At 36.8% G+C, this 27,527-nt stretch overlaps 1 protein-coding gene across 3 annotated transcripts in view; it reads right to left on the minus strand.

Annotated features, from left to right (window-relative positions):
- Nucleotides 1-27,527, minus strand: part of LOC143229048 (uncharacterized protein ZK1073.1-like) — a 91,713-nt gene that overhangs the window by 32,757 nt on the left and 31,429 nt on the right. For 2 of the 3 annotated variants that reach the window (XM_076460754.1, XM_076460752.1), the window contains exon 2: nt 4,711-4,761. The exons of the other annotated variant lie outside the window; for it this stretch is intronic. In XM_076460754.1, the coding sequence (XP_076316869.1) occupies nt 4,711-4,761 (51 nt within the window). The remainder of the gene's footprint in view (nt 1-4,710; nt 4,762-27,527) is intronic. 3 annotated transcript variants of the gene reach the window in all.

A 27,527-nucleotide genomic window follows, 5' to 3' on the forward strand; every position in this document is an offset into this window, starting at 1 on the left:
AGTACATCTCCATATACAATCATGTTGTATCAGATGATCGTGTACCTTGATAATAGCCCTGTAACAGTTTAACTTGCAAAAGACTGTCACATCAAACCCACCACTACTCCCCTGCACATTGTTCATAACCCATCTACTATGTAAAGACAATAGCTTCCTAGCACCACTTGCAACAGTCCAACTACATAGTATCTTGTAGAAGTTGCACCTGTTGACTACCAATAAGTCTTTGTATGGAATTTCATGAACACCCATTTAACCTTTGAACTGCTTGAGGTGCGAGCAACAACAGAACAATATCATATGTTATGAAAACAACTTGTGTTGCTTCTCCAGATGTACTTTCTTCTTGATATGTTGCCTACACTTGCCTGGGGACACCAAGATAACATTTTCTTCTGTTGTTTGCACCTATGTTAGTTACATGTTACAAGACAAAACTTTCTTAACTATGAATGGGTTACAGCTTATTGAAGTCTTCTTTATGTATAATCCTGGTACCATATTCCTTTTTTTTCCAAACACCATCAAGTACAAGGGATATTCCATCTCAGAAATTCTAAATCCCAATCTAAACACATTTCTATTATCTGAGTGTGCAAGTAGTTAGCTTCAGAAAGGTGTGTAGCATACCTTTTCAAAAGACAATCAATTTTTTGGTGGCACAGCATTACCTACAATTGTAAATAATGTCCAAATGTAGTTCTGATAAACTATGTTCCACTGAGAAATGATATCAGCTGGAGTTATGTCACTTGCTGAATTGTGCATTCAAAACTGTCTTAATACAATGCACCAAACCATCTTTATACCCTTTTAATATACTCATTAGTTTTATAGGATATTTTAACATTATTCCAATAATAGTAATATCACTTTTGTCAAAAGTGTCACCTTTAATTAGTCTTCATTGGGTCATTCCATGCCAAATCGTCCAGGGGGATACAAGTGACCCCCACAGAATGCCTTGAAAATATTCACATGTGCTCATCTACCCATATAATGAAAAACTGCCAAAGATTAGATCAATATCTCTAATAGTTTCTGATTTACAGCCCTGTAAGATTTAATTACTTTTTTTTTATTTTTGGCAAATTCATTTTTGGGCAACTTTGGCTGCTTAAAACTGCAAGAGTAATGGTAGTAGAAGGCTGGAATTTGCTACACTGACCAAATTAATCTCACAGAATTAAAAAATGGTCTCAAACCAAGTTTATCTCTCTTAGGATTTGCATAGTGAGGTTGTAAAATTACCTGAAAACCCAAATTCGTAAAAAAACATTGGTTTATTTAATAAGCCATAGCTCAAAGACTTAATATGATACAAAGCATTATTTTTTTTCAAATTTTCTATGACATATCAGTTGATAAATCAGCAATTGTTGTAATTAAGCATCTGTTAGATCTCCTGTAAAAAATTTAGCTGCATGCAACTTTCTATGATTTAGCTAAAAATAGCCCTACTTCAGGCCACAGTTTGACCATGTCACCAGTTATTCAGCCTTTTCAGATTTTTACCATATATTCTTACATCTCTGAATATAATCTACAAAAAAACTCAAGATGGTGTTCAACCTACTTTTTGAGTTATAATTTTTTAAAGTATCCTCTGACCATACATTGTTTACTTGACAAAAAACACTTCAATTCAGGTGTGTTACTGTGTGCAAATATATCCATACAAACTTGAAAAATACCTGTCAGAAGTTTATGAATCCCACTGAAATATTCTAACCAGCCTTTCACAATGTTACATAATGAAGTTGAAAGAAACAAGAAAGAATTAATTCATTTCTGAACAAGTGTATTGGCATAACTAGTTAGATCACATGGCAATGCAAATACAGTGGAGCGCCGTTAAGCCGCGGTATTTGGGGTCAACCTGCTTAACCGCGGCTTAAACCTTTGTGACTGAAAAGCCGAAGTCGCCAACAGCTCCGCCGAGGAGCCTCATCCGGGCCATTGTGTGATTATTATAATATTAATGTATAGACTATTCAGATATAATTGACAAGTGCCGGTTTAATATATGCACCAATGCATTGCGATGGTTCGCTTTTCCCTGTAAAATTTCGTCTTCGTGTTACATGCGGGCCGCCATGTCAATATGATACGCTCACTATTAATTCAGAAACTGAAGTGATTTCTATTGGATTTGTGGCCAATATTTATACAATTCCATAAAAATATCGGATTATCGAATTAAAAATAATACTTTAATTTTTTATCACTTTTTTCACGGATATACCGCGGATTAACTTTAATGTATGGAGAGGTGTGATTCGGTAACAATGGCGGCCTCCATAAAGCTGACATAGAGAGCGGATAAGGTAGATTAATGGTCGATTTCTATTGTAATACATTTTATTTATTTCCCAAATTAAAGCAAATCCTTTTTAAATATACCCTTGAAGTTATAAAGACAAGGAGAGTGTGAGAAACTTTAAAAAGCTAGATAGTAGATTTAATACTTCAAAAATTTTGGGACAAGACTTGCTACAGCGGCTTAAGCGATTTCGCGGTTTACTGGTCCGCGGCTTAATGGCGCTCCACTGTATATTGTATCTGCATTACAGTTATGCAGATATGGCTGAGTTTAAGATTCATAATATAATAAATACAAAGATAAATCAGACACAAAAAGCACAGTGCTATAACACAGGATAACTGAGAAAGATTAGTCACACCAAACTGCAATAATCATGACAATGAAATGTTTCACAAACTGCTTTGGTGATAAATTAGCCTTAACAACATCAAATAAACATTGCTTTGTTCAGACAGCTTGAATAAATTTCTGAAATTAGAGTTTGATTATGTTGAGATCACTTTGACTTAGAACATAGTAGCGAGCACTACTGCCTTGAACGGTAGGCACACTTATCAGACAAAGAATATGTTGGAAAGGAATCTAGCTTTCATCTTTACGTGACCTTGCAGGCCATGAGAACAGTTCGTTTCTTGATTTCTTCATAAATGACACCAACACATTGCAACGTTCATCTGATCTATCTTTTATGTTTCCCACATACCATTCACGATCATATATGCATGCCACATATTTCCCTGGCTGATAATTGTCATTGCTATCATTAGACCCTATTTGAGCTGCTGCAGCATCACTTTCATTGCTACTACCAACAGTTAGAACTGTGTACACATCATCATCTGATAGCCTTCTCACATACAATTTGTTGGTAGAGTGTGGAATAAAGCTGTGATGTGACCTAATACCTGCCACAGTTTTGCAATTTTCAAAATGCTCAAGTAGATCAAACTTTACACAATTCTGCAGGACTGATTCCTGATTGACAAGAAAGAACTGAATGCCCTAAATGTGGTCCTTTGCCCAATGGTACATCTCAGAGACACAATTTGATTATTTATAGGCAATTCAAGCCTTGCACGAGCCACCAGCCTCTTCACCGTACCCCCAACTCCATCGCATGGACTTTTCCCATGACTGGTGGCAAAAACATGCCATTCAGCAGACAACTGATAATCTTTAAAATGGTAGCAAAGATTTACAAGATTTTTAAAATTCTTGAATTTTGAAACTGCACCATCACTGAAATAAATGATCCTTTCGGTGTTTGAATATTTCTGTTTAACATGGCTTAGTACTGTTGCAATGAAAGCATCAACAGCTACTGTGTTGTGTTTCAGACAATCTGACAGAACATACATGCTAACAACACATCTTGAGATCATGTTCAGAGATGTAATAATATATGGTAAAGGCTGATTAGAATATTTCAATGGGATTCATAATTTTTTTTCAAAATTGTATGGATATATTTGCACACAGTAACACACCTGAAGTGAAGTTGTTTTTTTTCAAGTAAACAATGTATGGTCACAGGATACTTTAAAAAATTATAACTCAAAACGCAGGTTGAACACCATCTTGATTTTTTTTGTAGATCATATTCAAAGATGAAAGAATGTATGGTGAAAATCTGAAAAGGCTGAATAATTGGTGACATGGTCAAACTGTGGCCTGAAGTAGGGCTATTTTTAGCTAAATCATAAAAAGTTGCATGCAGCTAAATTTTTTTACAGGAGATCTAACAGATGTTAATTACAACAATTGCTGATGTATCAACTGATATGTTATAGGAAATTTGAAAAAAACATTCAGCTTTGTATCATTAAGTCTTAGAGCTATGGCTTATTAAATAAATGTTTTTTATGATTTGGGGGTTTCAGGTGATTTTACAGCCTCACTATGAAAATCCTTAGAGAGATAAACTTGGTTTGAGACCATTTTTTAATCCTGTGAGAGTAATTCAGTCAGTGTAGCAAATTTCAGCTTTCTACCACCATTACTCTTGCAGCTTTAAGGAGCCAAAGTTGCCCAAAAATGGATTTGCCAAAAATAAAAAAAGTAATTAAATTCTATAGGGCTGTAAATCAGAAACTAGAGATATTGATCTAATCTTTGTCAAATTTTCATTATATGGGTAGTTGAGCACATGTGAATATTTTCAAGGCATTCTGAGGGGGTCACCTGGAAAATTTTCCAAAATCTAGATGATTTGACATGGAGTGACCCTATTATGTTTAATATAGAACATTATGAAACACGGGTAATTCCATGACAGTGTTACATACTTTTAGTTCTATCTATTTTAATCCACTTTAAATAAAAAGGTGATCATGGTCAAGTTCACATACTGCTATGCTTCAACAAAATATTAAACGTCTTACCATGACAAAAACTGTAATAATTCCACATCTCTCTGTTTTGATTTCATGCCGCTAATAAAAAGAGGGAAAAACACGATGTTAAAAATTAACATCACATTGTTAATGTCAAAATGATTTTTCTCTTCACATTTGTATTGGGAAATTATATTCATAAAAAATTCAGTATGCCACACTTTATTCAGTAAATCATCATCATAAAACATTTCTTAATACATGCTACAAGCACAATAGCGTAGCTACGTTTTCCATTCAGGGGGCAGAAAAGGTTAAGGAAGGCCGAAAAAATTAAAAAGATGAAATTGATCTAATTTTTTATATAATTGTCATTAAAACAAATAAAATATATAAGTATTTAAGTTTTTTTATGAAATTATAAAAAGGCGAGTTTATTATATGAAAAAGTTGAAAAAATATATGATCAGTATGTCTAGATTTTCAGGTAGGCCTGGCTACTGGGTCATCCCTTGAATACGCCTCTGAGCCCATAACAAATTTACATTTGTACAGGATATAATAAAAAACAAACAGAACGTACGTGGGCCAATGAAAACCACCAACAAATAACAAATAACCAACATTTGGCAAAAATTAGTAACAAAATATGACATTCCAATTAATACCAAATTTATTCAAAAACCCGGCACAAAACTGAGGTCTATACTATGTAAAAACTACACTGACAAACACCACACCAACATTATTTATAAAATACAATGTGATAACTGCCACGACTTCTATATTGGAGAAACAAGTAGAAAAATGGAAACCAGATTCAAAGAACATAAAAAAGTCACCTTCACACGTTTTCGAACACTGCAAGTCAAATAAACACAACATAACCATAGAAAACACTCAAATACTAAATAAAGAAACAAACATAAACAAACGCAAAATTAAAGAAGCCTTACTTATACAACAACTTAAACCCAAAATAAACCAATATAAAGGAACGCCTTTATACCTATATTAATAAAATAAAATAAATAGAATTATATATTCAAACATCTAATACCGCCCTCTACATTTCGACACACAGTTACACAACCCCTTTCAGACATGTGGTCGGCTTCCGGACAGTTACCTCTTTCTTTGTGAACCTGACGATGACCGAAGAAGGTCGAAACGTTGTTCGCTCTTCTATGTAAAAGTGTTTTCTCAGCCCAAACGAGCCGTTTTTGCATATAAATTTCTCAACAAGTGGGTTTCTCGTCATCACTGATGACAGTCACATTATAATGCCCCCATACCGGAAAGGGCGAGCATATTTAGTGCGACGGGGATTCGAATGCATGACTCTCAGGTTACAAGTCGAGCGCCTTAACCACCTGGCCATGCCGGGCCCAGAAAAGATGAAGCATACTATTATAATAATGTTTCCATTTTAATTTTTTATTTGACATGTTTTCTGAAAACTACAGTCTAGTTTCTCTTGATTTTCTGTAGAGCACAGTCTAGTTTCAATTTTAGTTAAATTTATTTTCTGAATTTTACAGTTCAGTTTGTTTGTTTTTTGTCAAATACTATTTATTCTATTTTATATATATTTTTGAAGACTAAGGTATGGTTTCAGTTTTTGTTCAATTTCTTTTCGGTAACTACACTCCGAAAGGGCGGGCATGTTTGGTGCGACGGGGATTTGAACCCATGACCCTCAGATTACGAGTGCCTTAACCAAAGGTTTTGTGCTGGGATTTATTTATAACAACCATCTTAAGAGACCCGGCATGGCCAGGTGGGTTAAAGCGTTCGACTCGTAATCAGAGGGTCGCGGGTTTGAATCCCCGTCACACCAAACATACTCGCCCTTTCAGTCGTGGGAGCGTTATAGTGTGATGGTCAATCCCACTATTCGTTCGTAAAAAGTAGCCCAAAAGTTGGCAGTTGGTGGTGATGACTAGCTCCATTCCCTATAGTCTGACACTGCTAAGTTGGTGACGGGTAGCGCAGATAGTCCTTGTGTAGCTTTACGCGAAATTCAAACCATCTGAAGAAATTGGTTGCACAATTAATATATATAATAGGCTTATAGACCTTGGGATTTTACGGCAATTGTGACAAACATTTTATATGGACAAAAGCTCTATTTTAAGTCTCAGTGATTGCATTTAGGGATAACTATATTAATTTAATATTATGCTTTAAGTTAAATAAGCTCGCATGAATACACAAACATTCAATGAGTTTAATACAACGACAGCAACTAAATTTATGAAAAGACATGGTCGAGACTAATGATAATGCTCGGCTGTTGTTTGTAACACTAACAGTGCTTCTGCTATTACAACCTTTACTCTCAGTTACTGGCTTTAATTTTATTTCTTTTCATTAGAAAAGATATCAATATGTCTTTGTGTAGTTCATGATAGTAAATTTAGTTAAGGTGATAGAATATTAGATCTGAAGGGATTATCTATGCTGCTTGAGACACCATAGAAGTATGGAGATGATTTCTGAAAAATACCGCACGTATTACAAGTGCAACAAGGCTCACGTGCTAGCCAGAAACATAAAAGGATCAATACAATACTGCTGAAAAATTGACAAATATAATTCCTCAACTCCAAAACTAAAATATAATGCGAGTTTTGTCCACCATTGAAAAACGTTTTTTGTTATATTATAATGCAGTGTGAGTCCCATAGTTTTCTAAATTGTATTGAATTATGATGTTCTTTGTCAAACAGACAAGGGTTTACACATAAAAGTTTATCTTGTTTTGAATTCGTAATTCACTACTCTATCTTCTTACACGTTTTGTCCTCCACGAAAGAAAATTCTGTTATTTAAAAAGGTAATTCTCATGTCCGTGTATTCCAAAACGTAATTATACAGGGTGCTTCAAAAAGACGTTAACACTTCTGAGAATTTGTTTTTTCCCTTGCAATTGATTGAAACGGCAACCAGATTGACAATCTGTCACTACAAATCCAGTTTCCCTGATATTTGCAGTTGGATGGTTCTTCACTCTACTTTGCTTCGAATGTTCGTGCTCATCTTCACAAAAATTTGAGCAAAGATGGACTGGCAGAGGAGGTTTGTTTGTTTGTTTGTTGGTTTTGAATTTCGCACAAAGCTACTCGAGGGCTATCTGAGCTAGCCGTCCCTAATTTAGCAGTGTAAGACTAGAGGGAAGGCAGCTAGTCATCACAACCCACCGCCAACTCTTGGCCTACTCTTTTACCAACGAATAATGGAATTGATCGTAACTTAATAACGTCCCCACGGCTGAAATGGCGAGCATGTTTGGCGCGACGGGAATGCGAACCCGCGACCCTCAGATTACGAGTCGCACGCCTTAACACGCTTGGCCATGCCAGGCCCGGCAGAGGAGGACCTGTGAAATGACCAGCACGTTCTCCAAATCTTACGCCTTGTGATTTCTGGCTCTGAGATATGGTGAAGAAACGTGTTTATGTTACAAAGCCACATGATGTACGAGGCCTCTGACAGAAAATTGAAAATATGATTGTAACAACACCACAAGAAATGTGCCTTTGGACTCTGGAAATCACGTGGAAAAGGTTCCAGGCATGTGTTGACAATGATGGTGAACAAGTGGAAACTGACTTTTTAAAGCTACTGACATACATTCGTGTTTATGTTACAGTGTATTATCAGTTTTTTTTTTTTCATTAAAGTCAAAAGACTTATAGATGTTAACACTTTTTGAAGTACCCTGTATAACTGCCATTTTCAAAGACATTACATGCATATAATTTGAATTTCCCAAAATATTTCCTCTGTGTGAATTTTTCTCACATAATATTAGCATGATATAAAAGTCCTTAGAACAAAAATTTGGTTACGGAAAATGTCCGGGTCCATCTCAATTTCCACTTCACTATATAGGATAGTTAACCAGTCCCACCCTCTACTATAAATATGGAGCGAAAGAAGATTGTCACCCATTAGTGATTAACTGCAGCTTGCAAACAATCATGATTGATTGATTGATTGATTTAGTGTTTTATGGCACAAAGCAGCGAGGCTATCTGCGCCAGACATTCGGTAAAAATGTAAAAAAAAATAATAAATAAATGTAGTAATAGACATAAATGGAAATGAAGGTAAAACAAAAAAGTATAAAACCAATGTTGACACCTAGTCTACAATGTTAAGATGGAAAACAGAGTATAAGAAGTTGTAAGGTATTTACTCTAGCAAAAAGGTATTGATCATAACCCGCCAGGAAGATTAACAGGTAAGTTCAAGAACCACCGTCAGTCACCTGAAGTTGGCCTTTCCAGTCCTGGTTCCGGGTTATGTGTCATAGCAGCTATTATCAAAATGTAAAAGAATAAAAGTTTTAAAAGACACTCCGCAAAATCGTAATAATGAGTAGCCAAATGTCCAGTAAAAAGATAAAAGTCAAGTAAATGGAGTAAAATTTGTAAAAGTAATTGAAGATAAAAGCAAAACGGCAATTAAAACAGAAAATGGCGTAAAAACCAATGTTGACATCCAGTCAACAAAGTTGTAAAGAACTACCTGTAGCAGAATGGTAATGATCGTAACCCACCAGGAAGACTAACAGGTAAGTATAAAAACCACCGTCAGTCACCTGAAGTTGGTCTTTCCAGTCCTGGTTCCGGGTTATGAGTCAATATGGCCAGTACTAAAAAGTTAAGTAGTAAAAGTGTGAAATGATATGCAGCAAAAGTATAATAACAACTCGCCAGGATGACTAACGAGTAGTTCAAACGGATAGTTCAAACAGGAGCGTTAGTCACCTGAAGTTGGCCTTTCCAGTCCTGGTGTCGAGTTATTTAATGTTCTGGCCATTGTCCAATGTCAAATTGAAGGAGAGAGATTAAAACTGTAAAAAAGGAACCACAATTAAAAAGGTGTAATGAATAAATATGCAACACTTAAATGAGATTAAAAAGGTTAATGGCCATTAAAAAATTAAAAACATTATCAAGGTGGACAGAGTCACCATCACCAATAACTCTGTCCAATGTTACAGATTGACCCTGGGAAAAATATGTTTAAAATATTGCCGTCGTTGAGAATTGTAACGTTGGCAAGAAAGTAAAACGTGGCTGATAGTGATTTGAGTGTTACACAAACTACACATTGGTGCATCAGTTCCAGATAAAAGAAAATGATGAGTTAAAAAACTGTGACCAATGCGTAGCCTAGTGAGAACTTCCTCCTTCCGAACTTTACGGAAGCTAGATAGCCAAAGTCCAATTTTGGGTTTGATTTGAAAAAAGATTGTTGTCACGTTGCTCATTCCAAGTGGACTGCCAGCTGGCACGGAGCCGAGCCTTGAAGACAACACCATAGTCCAAGTACGGAATAGGCATAGGAGTGATGGTGCTGAAGCAGACATATTTAGCTGCCATGTCTGCAAGCTCGTTCCCGCGAATACCAACATGGCCTGGTATCCAGAAAAACTGGATTGAAGTAGCTGCTAATGAGAAATGGGCCAGTCGGTTTCGAATATCAGCGAGAATAGGATGTGAGCTAACGTGTAGCGATTCCAAGGCAAGTATAGAACTAAGCGAATCAGTATAAATAATGCAGTTGGAGTACTGCTCAGCTGCAATATGATCCAGGGCAAGAGATATGGCATACAGTTCAGCAGTGAACACAGAAGCTGTAGAAGGGATTCTGCGCGCAACCACTGACCCACGGCAAACCATAGCAGAGCCCACTGAATTACCTGATTTGGAACCATCTGTATAAATAGGAACTGAATGATTGTTTGAAAGATATTCATTGAATAAAAGACGGTACTTCCAATCTGGAGCATCTGCCTTTTAGGTGACTGAAAGAAAGGTCACATTTGGGGCTGTAATAAGCCATGGTGGGATGGGCCGACCTGTGGAATCTGCAATGTTATCCAAGGACAGACCCAATTCATCCAATTGCTCCCGGATGCGAAGGCCAAACGGAGCAATGACAGATCGTCTGTTCTGAAAAAGTACTGCCCACCGAGGAAGGAAAACACATTTCCAGGTGGGATACTTTGGTAAGGAATGAAGTTTCGAAGTATATTGTAAAGATAGTTGCAAACGGCGAAGGTGTAGAGAAGGTTCATGAGATTCAATGTATATACTTTGAACTGGAGAGGTACGGAAAGCCCCAGTGCAGAGTCGAAGTCCTTGGTGATGAACGGGGTCCAGCATCTTTAAGGCCGAGGGTCTGGCAGAGCCATAGACCATTGATCCATAATCGAGTTTCGATCTAATAAGAGCACGATATACCTTTAACATTGAACAGCGATCTGCCCCCCAACTGGTAGAAGAGAGAATACGGAGGATGTTCAGTGCTCTTGTGCATTTGACCCGAAGCTGCTGTAAGTGTGGTATAAAGGTCAGTTTACGATCAAAGATAAGCCCCAAGAACTTGGTCTCCGGGACCACTGGCAGCAAAACTTCACCGATATGAAGTTCAGGATCAGGGTGAATACCCCGTCGACGGCAAAAGTGCACGCATACAGTTTTGGAGAGAGAGAAATTAAAGCCGTTCGCCATAGTCCACTTCCGTACACAATTGAGGGCGGTTTGTAGTTGCCGCTCAATATATCATGTTTGACGACTGACATGAGATGTGAAAGTCGTCGACATACAGCCCATTCGCAACAGTGATAGGGAGTTGTTCAGTGATGGCATTTATCTTTATACTGAAGAGTGTAACACTCAATACACAGCCTTGAGGGACTCCAAGTTCCTGTACAAAAGAACGGGAAAGTGTCGAACCCACACAAACTTAGAATCTCCTGTCCATTAAAAATTTTTTAATAAACATGGGTAGATGGCCACGTAACCCATATGTATGGAGGTCTCGCAAAACGCCATACCTCCATGTTGTGTCGTAAGCCTTCTCTATGTCAAAGAATATTGATACAAGATGTTGGCGGTTGAGAAAGGCTTCTCTGATAGATGTTTCAAGACGAATTAGGTGGTCTGTGGTGGAGTGCTGTTGACGGAACCCACACTGGGTGGGCGAGAGGAGGTTGTTTGATTCAAGGAAACAAACAAGACGAGCATTAACCATCCTTTCTAATGTCTTACAGAGACAACTCGTCAAAGCAATTGGACGGTAGTTTGAAGGAATCTTGGGATCTTTCCCTGGCTTAGAGAAAGGTAAAATAATAGCCTGGCGCCAGGCATCAGGAAAAAAGATTCTCCTGCCAGATCCGGTTGAAAACAATCAGAAGGACATCAAGAGAAGCAGGAGATAGATGGTGCAGCATGTCATAATGAATATCATCAGGTCCAACAGACGTACTGGCAGACCGATGAAGGGCCATTTTTAGTTCCACCAGGGTAAAGGGACAATTATAGTCAAAGAAACAGTCAGTTCGAAAGGAAAGAGGTGATCGCTCTGCCCGAGTCTTGATGGCCAGGAAGGTGGAGGAACAAGCAGAAGTGCTAGATACCCGGCAAAAGCTTTCACCTAGAGTGTTAGCGATGTTCCGAACATCAGTCACCTCCTGACCATCAGAGAGTAAGATCGAGAGGGGGGATATAATTGTAGTGTCCATTAACCTTTCAAATCCTGTCCCATATGATCTTGGAACTGGTGGTAGAAGATATACTGGTTGTGAACTTAATCCAAGATTCCTTCTGGCTGTGACGTCTTACCCACCTAGCATGTGCACGGGCTCGTTGGAAAGCAACCCGGTTTGAAAGTGTGGGATATCTACGAAAAGTATCCCAGGCCCGCTTTTGAGCCTTCCGTGCTAAGTGGCAAGCAGGATTCCACCACGGACGAGGATATCGTGGAAAACATGTCGAGGTTTTAGGAATACACTGAGCAGCTGCATGTGTAATACAGTCAGTTACCGCTGCTACACAGTCGTCTATTGATGGCTGATTTACGATGGCAGGATCAAGTTCTGCGAGAGCAGTGAAAGTGGACCAGTCTGCCTGATCCAGCTTCCACCGGGGCACGCGGGTAGGGTAGCATCGACCACGGCCAGTCTCTCTCAAAAGGATCGGAAAATGATCACTGCCTAGTGGATTACTGTCAACCCTCCATGAAAAATGGGAGAATAATGAAGGGGAGCAAACTGAGAGATCAATAGCGGTAAAGGACTGACTAGGTGCATGAAAGTAAGTGGAAGAACCAGTATTGAAAAGAGAAAGATTGTGATCAGAGAGCATCCGCTCTACAGATCGGCCCCTCCCATCAATAATAGCACTTCCCCAGAGGGGATGATATCCATTAAAATCCCCTAGGATTAGAAATGGAGATGGCAATTGTTCAACGAGAGCATCAAGATCTGATTGATCATATGTTTTTCCAGGGGACAGGTACAGAGAACAAACAGTGATGGTATGACCCAAGGAAACACGGATGGCTACAGCCTCCAAGGGTGTGTTGAGTGACAAAGACAGGGTGGGCACGTGTTGATCAACCAACAGTGCCACCCCTCCATGTACTCGATCATCACACAACCTGTCATTTCTGTACAGATAAAACTGCCGAATGGAGACAGTATCACCAGTTTTGAGAAATGTTTCTTGTAAAGAAAGACAAACAGGATGGTAGGAAGCAATCAGCGTTTTGATATCATCCAGATTAGAACGTAAACCTCGACAGTTCCATTGTATCAAAGTGGTCATTTTTAAGAACGGGTAGGTGAAGTGGCTGGAGAACCCTTCGGTTTACGACCACGTCTTTTTTCTTGACTGTCTTTAGTTGGAGGAGGTCTATCAACCTCCATGGATCCTGCTCTGTGTCGGGTGGGCAGGTTTTTGTTATTGGAAGGGGAATCCAGTGACTGAGGACGCGAACGAATAATTGTTTTGTCTCTTGTGGTGGGAGAAAAAGATGTATCAGAAGAAATGCCTGTATTTGAAACTGAAGGACGTGGATCTTGAGGTTTGTTGGAAGGTATGGGAGGAACAGAGATAGGTGTGGAAGTCGATTCATCAACCTTTTTAACCACGGAGGTCAAAAGGCTTTTCATTTGTTTTGAAAACGATTCTCTTGGAGGCACAGAGAGATCTGTCTGCACTCCCACTGTAGTTGTGGAATGAAGTGCAGCAGCATATGTCCGAGATGGAGTTGTGGACAGCAATTTCCGAGCCTCAGGATAACTAATGTTATGTGTCGTTTTCAAACGCTGCACCTCTTTTTCCTACAACCATTTTGGGCAAGAATGAAAGTAAGAGGGGTGAGAACCATTGCAGTTTACGCAATGTGGGTTCATGTCACAGTCATAGGCATCGTGGTCCTTGCCTCCACAACGAGCACATGTCAGGGAACCACGACAGGATGTCTTTGAGTGGCCGAATCTCTGACATTGGAAACATCGAAGAGGGTTTGGTATGTATGGCCGAACCCTGCAAAATGAGATAACCTGCCCTGATGGTGGCAGGTGCACGTGGTGAAGTAAATGTTAAAACGAGGGTATTTGTTGGCAGTGTAATTCCATCTTTGCTAGTGGAGATGCGCCTCACTGCAGAAACTCCTTGAGTGGAGAGACCAGCAAGAATCTCTGACTCAGGAACGTTCTTCAAATCCCTTTCAACAATAACTCCTCGTGAAGAATTCAAGGTAGCATGGGGTGTAACCTCAATAGGTATATCCCCAATTGCCTTTGAATTCAAGAGGAGTTCACTGTGTTGGGATGTGAATGTTTCAACCAATATGTCACCAGATCGAAGTTTCTTTACTGATTTTGGAGAGCCAGCAAGTCCCTCTAGTCCCTTTTGAATAAAAAAGGAGACATTTGCCCTAAGGTTTTTCCGAAAGAGAATGTAATATAAGAAAATGAGGTACGTGTGTTACTGATGTTGAAGATTGCTGTTCTGAGTATTCAAGACGTGGTCGCTTACCCATTGACTGTTTTTTTACAATTTTATTTAAATTTTTTAGAGGATCCATAGGAAAAAGAAAAAATTTCGGTACCCACTGACCCCACCCACCCACCCTCAACCACCAGGATCCTCTCCTCCCCTTCACGGGTCGCCACGCACGGCAAACACGTGGGTGGATGTTTAGATCCCAGAGAAGGTCACCAGATAGAACAGAACATTCCCTGGGAGGTCCCCTCACCACGTACAGGAATCCACACCAAGGGGAACAATAATGAAAACAAGAAACAGTTCCTTATTATTTGCGAGTGAAACTAAGTGAAATTTTATATTAAGATTGAATTAACACTATTAACAAATACGAGAAATAAAACAATATTCCACTGAAAGATGAACTCGAAATAATTCAAAAGTTTTCAGCAAATCTAATTATATATTACATGAAAAAGGCTCACTGAATGTAAATACTATAAACTCGATTCAGAATATATTTAGCACAATTTTACAAAAAAGATGGTAATTTCAAACTATTTATAATGCACCTGAAAACATCATCAAGCCCTCCTTTCGCTACCACACCATCTCGTGCATTTCATAAAAGGAGTTCTATTGTTTTGTTCTTGTTTAACGTATTTACTATTAGCTGTTTTTTTTTGTTGTTTTTTTATAAGACATGAATAAGTATAAACCTAAAAAGATATTAATATATAAGCATACATCTGAGATATTTTATGGCACAACAATTCGAACTGCAGGTTGTACCTATACGAAAATAAAATAAAAATTATTAAAAATCATACATCAAAATACGACTACCTACCATCTTTTATTTATTGATTCTTGTTTATAACAGTTTGGCTTGTTCACCTACAAACTCATGCCTACATTGTGAGAAATTTACTACTACATATCTGTTTTAATATCGATGTTTGTTTCAGTTAAATTTATATTTATAAATGCACCTAACTCGTACTGTTAAATCTGTTGGGTTTTTTCCCACTCTGTCACATAATTTATAAGTATTGGAAAAACTTAAAAAACTATTTACAAAAAGGTTGGTTCACAAACCTGACGATGGCCGAAGAAGGTCGAAACGTTGTTCGCTCCTTAACATAGAGCTTTCTCTATCCATACCAGCCGTTTTGTACATAATTTTCTCGACATCACGGATTAGAAAACTTTAGATATAAATCTGATTCAATGGTAATAAATTCATTGGTTCATCTTCCTAAAATTACTGTTAAATGTGGGTGGAGAATAATGCGTAACGAGTTTGACTTTTAAACTTACAATACTTGTTCAACAAAATACTTAAATTATTAACTAATTACATAAATACACATATGTGACAAACTAAGGGCAAATGTTTTTGTGAAGTACTAACACAGACGACTGACTAAAAGGTAGGTTATATACTACCCTTCCCACTGTCCGGTATAATGTAGCGAATATCTCTCCTGTTCATGAACTTAAACGTACTAATAATACTGCAGGAGTATTATCCCATCCCTAGTCTTGTTGTGGTTAAAATATCTCGTTTGATTTATAAAAACAACCTATACCTGGTTGTAAAAAAATGGTTTCGAAAGTCTGCATATTGTATTCTGAATAAATAACACTGATAAACTTTTTAACTGACACACTAGATAGTAGTTACTGACAAAGACACACAGATTGTGTGTAAACGTGAAGTTTTTTTTAACGATTTGGTGTTAATGAAATTATTTTGACTTCTCCGCTAAAAATACCTAATGTCCTGAGAAAGATTCAGTAACAAATATCTAAAATGACTAGTAAGTGCATAGAAACTGGGTGTATAACAGCTGTCATTCAACTGTGCGATATACAGCGATGTCATATTTTACACCATCTTTATTCGTACGTAAACTGAAACAGTTTTTCGTTTCAACTGTATTTATTTATATTTTGTAATGATGTCACCTTTTCCACCATCTTCACTCACAGAAATTGAAATAATTTTTCGTTTAAAAACTGTTTTTTCAGATTTGTCAAACAATTGGTCCAGAAAAATGTTGAAATTGTTTTATTCTAGCTGCCTTTCTATCCTTGTTCTCTATAGCAAATAACCTCTGAAGAAGGTGTTGTTGTAACATTGCACATCCTTGTTGTAAGGGTCAACAATTGCTTGTCGACTGGGTAACTTGTATGTTACAGCTGATAAGTGTTGTAAGTGGACTCTTACAGAATTGGAACCTATATTCCGTCTGTATTCTAACTGGTTTTTATCGTATTTACTTTGACAAATTGATCCTGAGACAGAAAGTTAACGATGTATTCACAGGTTCAGTGCATGCGACTGTTTAAAATGGCTAAATAAACACGTGCTTTTCGCTTGGTTTACAATAAATATTGTTTTTCGCTTTTCATTAAAAGAATCCAGTCTATTCATCTTTCACATAGCTCAAAACTCAGTGTAGTTATCAAATCCTGTGTGATCCCTCCGTTATTCAGAGAATCTGCCCATTGTTTGCAAGGCAATCAGCTCACCTGAGAATGCCAAAGGCGTTTAAAAACATTCGAGTGAGGTAGCTCCGACACAATATAATATAAGAAACAGCAACAACTGGAACTTTAATTAGAAAATAATTAGTTTCAAACCGGCTCAGCATCTTCAAGTATAATACGCAATAAAAAAAACAAAACTTGAATTATGTCTATAAACATTAGAAAATTTGCAATTGAGATTAGTCGAAATATAAAAGAGAGGACTTATTAATTTTACACCCATTTTAGTAGGTGGTAGAACGGATATTCACTCTTAAACTGAGCAACTTGATTCATAGAACTTATTTTCCTCAGTGGAGATTACTTAAGCAAATATTTTAATAGTTTCAATTATGTTAACATTTTTTTATACGCAAAGTAAAAAAGGGGAGAGCTCGTAATTTGTAAATAATTTTACTGTAAGCTTCGTGATCATGTTTTGGATAAAACTTTTGGAAGGCTTTTGTTTTTGCATACTTAATAGATTCGTTCAAGGTGGTTTTTCATCCAAGTTTCAAAGTGTATTTGTCGATCTTAAACTTCTTAACAATTAAATATTTTTTACATTTAATTTTTTATTGTATTACGATAAAAGTAGTATCCTAATAAAGTGAATTATGATGTGCTTATTTTACTTTACTTTTATCTTCCACACTTACTGTTAAATATTACCGTTCCAGAGCAAGACGAGAAACCTGGGTCAGAGTATAGTTGAGTTTACTGAATTACACTATCGATTCACTCCTTCCTGGCTCGGCATGGCCAAGCGTGTTAAGGCGTTCGATTCGTAATCCGAGAGTCGCGGGTTCGAATCCCGGTCGCACCAACCATGCTCGCCCTTTCAGCCGTGAGGGCGTTATAATGTTACGGTAAATCCCACTATTCGTTAGTAAAAGAGTAACCCAAGAGTTGGCGGTGGATGGTGATGACTAGCTGCCTTCCCTCTAGTCTTATTCACTTACTGGAGTTATTCCAATCATTTCTCTTCCATTTACATTTCTTGATTTGGGTTATTATGGTGTGCCCAAAATTAATTATTGAGTAAATGACAGGTTAACTTAGAAAAACTCGAGTCATTGCCATATACTGTGTTATTAGTTAAGTAATCACAATTTAGAACTTATAAAACATCGGCGATATGACACTTTACCTGCTAAGACGTTTGTTTGTTTTGGAATTTCGCACAAAGCTACTCGAGGGCTATCTGTGCTAGCCGTCCCTAATTTAGCAGTGTAAGACTAGAGGGAAGGCAGCTAGTCATCACCACCCACAGCCAACTCTTGGGCTACTCTTTTTACCAACGAAAAGTGGGATTGACCGTCACATTATAACGCCCCCACGGCTGGGAGGGCGAGCATGTTTGGCGCGACTCGGGCGCGAACCCGCGACCCTCAGATTACGAAGCGCACGCCTTAACGCGCTAGGCCATGCCAGGCCACTAAGACGTCCATGGATCACATTTCACGACTGTCAGACTTTACAGCTCATGGGTTATTGCCCTTAATATGTTATCTTGTACACACTTGTCAGAAGTGTTGTAATAACATACTATGGTAAAGAATTTGAAAATAGCAAGTTATCAGTAAAGTCAATAAAAAAAGATTTCTTTAGCTACTGGTGAGCAGAAAGAAACATTTTGCTGTTGAAGCAATGGTAATATTATTGAAGTTTAACCCGACATCAAAGTACACTCTGCAGCCAAATGACACAATACCTAAGTATCAGTGTACTTTCCCAGATGAATATTAATATTACTATTGTTATATAAAACAGTGTAGGGTTTGTTATGCTTTTCACGCAAAGCCACATGAGGGCCATCTATGCTAGCCGTCCCTAATTGAGTAGTGTAACACTAGAGGGAAAACAGCTAGTCATCACCACCCATCAAATAATGCAGTGGTTCTTAACCTGGGGGTCGTGACCTCTGGGAGTTAGTTTTAAGTTTCTCGGGGTCACAAATGGTTTGGGAATTATTGGGGAAATCACGGAGCAGTTTATAGTTTTTGTGGCAAGTGCCTGTAACTGCCCACCAATGAGAAACACGCTGAAGTGCGGCAGTTGAACCGCCTCGAGATCCTTGTTATTCAACCACTTGTCTAATTTTTAGTAAAAATTTTCATATATTACAAAGTTTTGAATTGCCTAAATTTTTTAATTATATATAGTATCAACCCTCACACTAAGTGAATAAGTAGGTTTTGTATGATGTTCAGTAATTCCACGGATTTTGCATTTGTTTGGCACTTGTACCATTTCTCAAGGTCATTTATTTGTAACATTTTCAATAAATTAGAATCTTTATATAGTTTTGTTTTATTCTACCTTTACGCAAAGTTCATCATTACAAAAATTATTATAGGGGTCACGGTAATACCCTGGAGAATCTCAAGGGGTAAGACGATGAAAAATGTTAAGAACCACTGAAATAATGGGACTGACCGTACATTTTTATGCCCCCACAGCTAAAAGGGCGAGTATGTTTGGTAGGTCGGGAATTTCAACCTGCTTTTTAATCACCTGGCCATTTTGGACGACAGTCTGTTTATGTTTTTCTTATAACAAAGCCACATCGGTCTATCTGCTGAGCCCACCGAGGGGATTCGAACCCCTGATTTTAGTGTTGTAAATCCGTAGACTTACCGCTGTACTAGCGGGGGGGCACAGTTTGTTAATCACTTGTCCAGTGCTTTTTAATGCATTGGTTATTTTATGTTTAAAACCAACGAGGCCACAGCTTGAATCTCTGGAACTGGGACATTTATGTCTCATTAATTATAGTTAAAACTTAATTTTGTATTATGTTTAAACGGTGAGTAAATTCGAGTACATGTTCGCTACACATCAGTTCAACCTTTCCTACATTTAAAACATTGAACATCAAACACGAAGAGAATTATTTTTTCTCTTACAAGTTCACTGTTGAACGTTTGAGGAACTACTTTAGATTTTAGTTCTACGTATGTTTATCTATTAATTATTGAAACTAATAAATATAGAACAATTTAATACGAAATTCACGGAGTTCACTGACATGCTAGAAACAAACACTGACTTTCTGCAACCTAAATAACATTAAAACGGTAGCATTCTTCTATTAACCATCAAATTCAGATAATTATATCAGTATTACACCAAAACACAAAACAATAACCATGTTTTAACTACAACGGTTTCCATGGTTAGAGTACAAGGATAAACAAGATTCAACGGTTCATTCCTGTTACATTTAGTAACGAGTCAGTACTTTGTACTGTCTGTATGTGATGTTTATACGAAGCATTTATGAAATAAACTATAGAATTTTATCAATAACTAAGGCTGATTATTATTATTAATTTAGTACAAAGTAAGAGTAAGTTACATAAGCTCTATAGACGTATGCAATTAATACTGGGTGAAGCATGGTATCGTGCAGTTATCTTGTAATTCATTAGCGTATTATGCAGTAAACTTGTATCTTAGTAACGAATAAGACAGCGTATTATGCATTGTAAGAAAGTTAATACAGAAATAAAAGTACACGCGTACAGAAAAATTGATAAACAGAATGGTATAACCTCCGGTTACGTTCATACCGGAACCACGTGACTGTTCAGCTAGAGAGCTCTTTCAAAGATTTTCCTGGAGGTTTCGTCACAAGATTTAGTTACTGTGACATGCGTAAACTCCCTGCTTGGAGAAACACATTGAAAGATTTAAAGCTACTATGGAATGAGTACGAAAAGATGATTTTCTACAATATGTTTCAAACGTCTCAAGACCTACGACGAAATAACTACGAAGCAAATATGTTAACCATAAAAACAACACAAACGTCTATGCTTGTTGACGATGCGTTTATAATAACGTTTCACTTTTCAGTTAAGTCATTATTATTATATTTTTAATGTTCTGTCACGAATAAGATATCAAAATACATATCGGTTTCATTTACACAACGGTGGTTTCAGCTAAAAGGAGTTTCATAACACTTGACTTACAATTTTACAACTTTATAAGTGATAGTAGAGAATAACATTTAGCAATGCGTTGTATCTATAATAATATATCTAGTGCTGACGAGACCTTTCGTAAGTACGAGGTATCATCACGTTGGCTAGTATACGATATACACAGTAGTGGCTGAAATAGAAAACTGTCATGGTGTAAACTGCATTAAGTTGGTGAAGGGAAATCATTACAAACGACTGCAAATCAAAATAAGGGTAAAGATTAGCAATACAATATTATCATCATCAATTATGTATTACCAGGATCTATGCTTGTTCTGTAAATAATTTTAATCAGCCAGAATTAACTGGCGAACCAACAAACTAATCTTGTTTCCAGAGCGGGTAAACATCTACATCTTCAATAAAATCCATAATTCACTTTTCTTTGTATGTTCAAAGCAGCTCACAAAGCACTCACTGTAGCAGCGGTTGCTGCACCCACCGTATTGAAAGTAGAGCCCCAGATAGCACCCTAGCAACTGTTTATAGCTTTACGATGTTACATCATATCAACACAGGGCCTAGATTCTGATGATGTTTCTACCGAAATTCTTAAAACCTAATTTAGAATTAGGCATTATGTTCTGATTTCACACTTCTGCATAAACTGAGTACATATTAATTACGAAATATCTCAGTTGACAACCGAATTACGTTTTTCAAGACACGTATAAGCTTTGCGAACTAGGCTTAATTCTAAATTTTCCATGTTTTGGAGAAACTTTATAAAACACTTAGACAAACGTGCAGTTTACAACAAATCAAACACCAAGGAGAACTTACGGCGAGTAACTAGCATAGTTTTTCACTTTGAACAAAAGGGGGCACTATTTTCAGTAGCAGATCTATTATTATTTCTAATACATATTTCTGGAAGTTTGAGTTATGTGTTCCTCCGCCAACGTTGGTGACGGTAGTTATGTTTTTACCCCTGTGTGTTTAATCAGCAAGATATTTCGAAAATGGATGAACGGATTTGGGCGAAAATTTGTATACGTTTTGAGTATGTCCCAACTTAGAAATTAATTTTGGGAGGGTCAAGGTCACAGCAATAACACAAAAATCATTAAAAAATCTCCTTGCTTACACGGGGACAGATTTTCACACTATTTTTGCACTATAATTTAATAAAAATGTTCGGAATTTGATGAAACTTGGACTTGTGTACAATATTATTCTTCGTTGTCCTGCCAAAAATGGTTCGTGTCTGTTGACAGCACGAACACGGATGCATTTTCTTATTTTTTGACGTCCAAATACGATCAACCTAAGTCGTAGAGATATGGGCTCTACGTAACCCTCTAGTTATACTGTCTTATTTTTTTTAATGTTTCCATACGAAATAAAATTATAAATGAAATATAGTCCACATGAATGGAAGGCTTAATGCTTAGATAATGACGCTCTAATAAATATAATTCACGATTTGTTCAAAATGTGTTTGTCACAAAAGAATCTCAAATATAAAAGGAAAAAGGAATGTCATGGATTGAATAGATTCCCTCAATATTTTTAGAAATTCCTCATTCCTTAATAATGTATTCTCATTGGGTCAGTGAGGACCTCTCGTCAAGATTCCTTTTTTTTTCAATAAAAAGAGGTATTAACAAAAATCAAAGGGGCTCATTGTTTGCTCTAACGTGGAAAGAGATGCACGGTCTTCTTGACTCCCACACGCTGGCAAAGCTCCTAAGTACATAAATACGCAAATCTAATACCAATTTAATTTGGTCAAGAAAACCTGAAAGAATATCAGTTTAACTTGATCTCTTACTTCTTGTAAGTATTGGATTTCCTGTTCAACAGTGCGCAAAAACTATTATAAAGTTATTTATTCTTAAAACTTAGCTATCTTTAGAACATTTAGGTTTTCCTCATTCTTCCTTTGTTCTAAAGTTGTTAGAATTTGACCAACCACGTGTTATGTGCTACATATTTGGACAAAGGGGCGTGGCAACAAATGCAACCCCTTATTTTTAGCAACGACACAGCAGCTCTTAAAATGGCTGTTTTGTTGTTGTTGTTGTTTTGTTTTTCCAAGTTTACAAAGTTTTATCTCATACTTCTGTTACCTCTTGACCGATTTAAGATCGAATCACAGTTGTCTCAGGAAGTGAAACCCTTTCGATTGATGTATTTGACACAAAGGTTAAGTAACTCTAATCCTGCTTAAGAAAATAGAGCCCAGTAAAGATCCTGATGAGTTTAATCTCGAGTCGGATATACAAGTGTCTCCGGCGTGGTATCACTTGTGCATAAAATATTGTTACTAAAGAGAAATAAAAGGTTTCAGATTAATTTACTCTAATTCTTCCTGAAAGAAGTTTCAGGATTCCATTGTTTTTTTGTTTTTTTACTGTTATAATTTGTATACGTTAGATTTAATCATTATAATTTATCGTTTTATATTTTAGGCTCCTTCAATGTAATGTTTCTAAGTGTTTATTTCATGTGCATTGGGGATAAGGAAGGAAAAACTCTTTATTTAAAGTATGGTTAAAACAAACAAATCTATAACGACAAAGCTGGCAAACCATGCGTGTAATTAAGTCTTTTCGGCTACAAAATGTGATAAAGTTGTTTTGCTGAAGATTTCATTTTTGAAGTATTTGAAACATATGTATAAAAAAGGCAGTAGAAGATGTATGATGAAAGCATACGAAAAGAAAAGTAAAACATCTTCTATAACAACGCGACGATTGATTTTTATCCTACAATGTTGAAAACTACTTGGTTTACTGCGTAAGTCAGTTACCAGAAGAGCTGCATGCTTCGACCTTTGTAAATTCATACTTATATACCGTTTTCCTGTATTCCAGCCCAAGTCTGCTTACTAGAGACGTTACAACAAAAACATGCAGCTCCAAAAGCAAACTTTCTAGGTTTGAACACGTTTGTTACAAACATTTAATAACAATTTCACTCTAAGTTAAAACAAAAAGAATACTGCTTATTAATTCAGTGGTATCTAAAATATTTATTATTAGATCCTTCTCTAACACCTTTATTTTGGTTAATTTTTGTAATACATTCGAATTATTACTTAACATTTTAATCGATCGCTATTTCATCAATTTCATTTTTTGATTACAATTTCTCCATGGCTCAACATTAAATTATGTTTCAAGACATTGCACGTTTTAAATTTACAGCAACATTAGGCCGTAATCAGACCAGAAATTATAAGTGTCTGAACTGTGAAACTTTGGTTTCCGGATTCCTATCCCGTTACCAGCAAAAACCGTGCTTGGCATTCTGAAGTCATGGGTGCGCTATAAGAGTTGGAAGAAATAAGTTAAAGATCTGATGGTAGTTTTTTTTTTTTAACAGTTGCCTTCCTTCTATTTTATCAGTTCATATTTAGAGACGGCTATGTGTACATAGACTTTGTATGAAAATTGTAAACAAACGAGTACACTATACCTCTACTACTGTACTCGATGACTGAAGTCACGTCACGAAACAGCTTAAGTAAACACTGAACTGTTGGATAACATCCGCATTTATCTCAAGAGTCGTATACCAAAACAGAGTCGTCTATGCTTGCATTGTTCTTGAACTGTGGTTCTCAAATTGGGGGGATCGTCTCCCTACAACAGGTGGCGTGAAACGTATCTTAAGAAGAAAATTGTGAGTAGAAAGTTATCGCAAAAATTATTAACTACAATGATTACGTGACTATACTAAAAACAACACAGTCAGTACCTGCATATCTGGATTCAAAAAAAGATGAAAGGGCTCACGATAGAAAAAAAAAAAAAATTGAGAATCACTGTTCTTCACGGTACAAGCTGTACTAGTAGCAATTATAAGGGAATTACTTTTGCCCATTGTCCTAAGGGTACTATTTCTTTCAAACAGTTTTATAATAATTAAATTCGAATCTAGTAACTATCATTCTTTACAACAAGCCTTTATGTTTGAGTGCCTCTACTCTTTCAGTTATAACAGCTTCTTTCTTGTATTTCATTAAATGCGTTTTGGCGTAAAAATACGGATATTAGTATATCACTCGCGAGATGAAACAAAAGACCAACGTACTTTTTTTTTTTAATCTAGTATTAAACATCTAAACACGTGGTATTAAGTGATTTCAATAAATGTACGAAATTACTCCAAAACTTCGCCTTTGTCTAAAATAGGTCTTTTTTTTTTTTTTAAGAAACGTCCATTTACGTAAACCAAAGACAACTGGTGCAAATTTGTCTACCATAGTAATCAAACTTTATTGTTTTCATGAGAATATACCCGCAGAAAACAATCTCGGCAATACTGGGTGTAAACTCTAATGGCGGGATGAAGTTCCGAAATAGTTTTAAAATAATATACTCAACATATGAATTATAATTAATTTTGTTGTTATTGAAGAATTTATTGTTTTAAAAAGAGGGAAGGAACTACACGTCCAGATGCTACTCACGATAACCAAACTGAATTAGAACCTGAAATGTTCGTGTACACGATTATGACGATTTGGGTTTGGTTCATTTGTATCTTGGGTTTACGGTACAATTTTGGGGAAGGAATAAGGATTTGGCGTGAAAGGTATATTTTTTAGGAAGTTCCGTGTTATTTTTCGTGTACGATCTCTCTCTCTCTTGAAGTAGAAATATACGCCAAGTGATCAGACTTTACCGCTTCTTTAACAAAATAATAATCCTTCGATTTTCGCGAGACGTAATCCTGTGGATACACTGAGTGTAAAAAGGCAGATTATTCTCTACGAGTTCTTTAATTCCCTTCATGATCGAAAGATAGACGTTCCCTAGAAAGAAATTTATATGCTGGTGTGGCTCGTGGTGTGTGGGTGAGGGACAGTTTACTTGTACACATGAATTCTAAGAAGAGCATAGATAAGTTAACTCATCGGATGTAAAAGGTTGACAAAAATAATACCATGTATGAGCCTTCGTCTTTTACCTATTTACTGTTTGGCGGTGGGTTTATTGTGTTTTACGAGGTCAAAGATTTGGCATAAGAAGTTGGTAAGTCATCAATAATGGAGGAAATATCTTATAGGAAACTCAAATATCAAGTGTTCTATCCTGTGGTGCTCAGGAATGGCCTGTGTGTGTTGGCATAGTTAGAAGACAGGAGCTTAAAACCCCTCACTTAATGAGATGTCCAATCAGATAGAGGGGAGATGATCACTTGACACAACCAGGAGGGTGGACAGAAGTTAACTTCCTTATTTCGACTGGTTAACTCATGAACACCTACACCTCCCACAATAAAGAACTTCAATACACTATATAACCTTGTTTCAGCATTGAAAAGTGTGATATTAAGACGACTTTCTGAGAAACAGAATCAAACAAAATTAATGCTTTTATAATTACAAAGTCACAATTATTGCACGAAAAAAAAAAAAAGTTGCATAGTAATTTGCAAGCTGTAGATGTAAAATCTGACTTGATAATTATTACAACTTACAAACTGAGAAGAATGTAAACATCTGAAATATTTCAAACAATTGTCTGAAAATATTCATGTATGTTATATAACGGAGATGCATATAATTTTAAACACCACAACGAGAAAGATCGATTAGCTTTACTCATCGAGGTAAGAGTTAAATACTAAGCGTTATTAAAAAAACATTAGCCTGCGGTAATAGCACGTGCAACAGTTCATTTGGTAATTTCCTAAAAAAAAACTAACACAAATTGGTTTAACGGTTAAAAATAGCACAGCTGTAACTAGCTATCAGAACACCGACATCGTTTTCTCCACACACATGCATACAGATATTAGGCTGTTCGAAAAATAATTGCGGATTTAAAGTTTAAAATGTAATAAAAAATAAAAAAATTAAAAAGCAACATTATTAACTAAAATAAAAAGTTAATGAATCTATATACTTTTTTCAACGATAAACAAGATTAATTTATGCCATGAAAATAAAACTCTGAAGTCCTAGAACACACAAAATTTTTAAAGCCATTCTCTGCCGCTGCTCTGTTGAACCTTTTGTTCCGTAAAAAGTTGTCCAAATACTTGAAAACTTGGTATTCGGTGGGTAACAGGTCTGGGGAGTAAGGAGGTTGAAGCAATGTTTCATAGCTCCATTTGCAGAGCGTCTGCAGCGTCATTTGAGCAACGTGTGGCCGAGCATTATTATGAAGGAAGATTGGTCCTTTCCGATTGACTATTGATGGCATTTTCTCACGCAACTTTCTACGAGTTTCTTCCAATTCTTGACAGTAAACCTCTGCAGTGATATTCTGGCTCTGGTTTAGCAGGCTGTATTGGATAATACCAGCCACAGACAACCATACAGTGACCATAATCTTCTGTTGGTGCAACTTTGGTTTGGGAGAGTGTTTTGGAGCCTCATTACAATTGAGGCATTACGCAGATCGCTATATCTTGTAAAGAGTCCACGTTTCGTCGCTGTTGCGCAAAATCACCATAGAGCACAGTTCAAAACTGCAAATTTTCTCATTTTCACTGAGTTCGTGTGAACCCACTTATAAAGCTTTTTCACTTTTCCAATTTGCCCTAGATGGTCCACACTTGTGGAAATGCCAACACCCAATCCTTG

The sequence above is a fragment of the Tachypleus tridentatus genome, chromosome 10, assembly GCF_004210375.1.
Source record: "Tachypleus tridentatus isolate NWPU-2018 chromosome 10, ASM421037v1, whole genome shotgun sequence".
Lineage (NCBI taxonomy): Eukaryota > Metazoa > Arthropoda > Merostomata > Xiphosura > Limulidae > Tachypleus > Tachypleus tridentatus.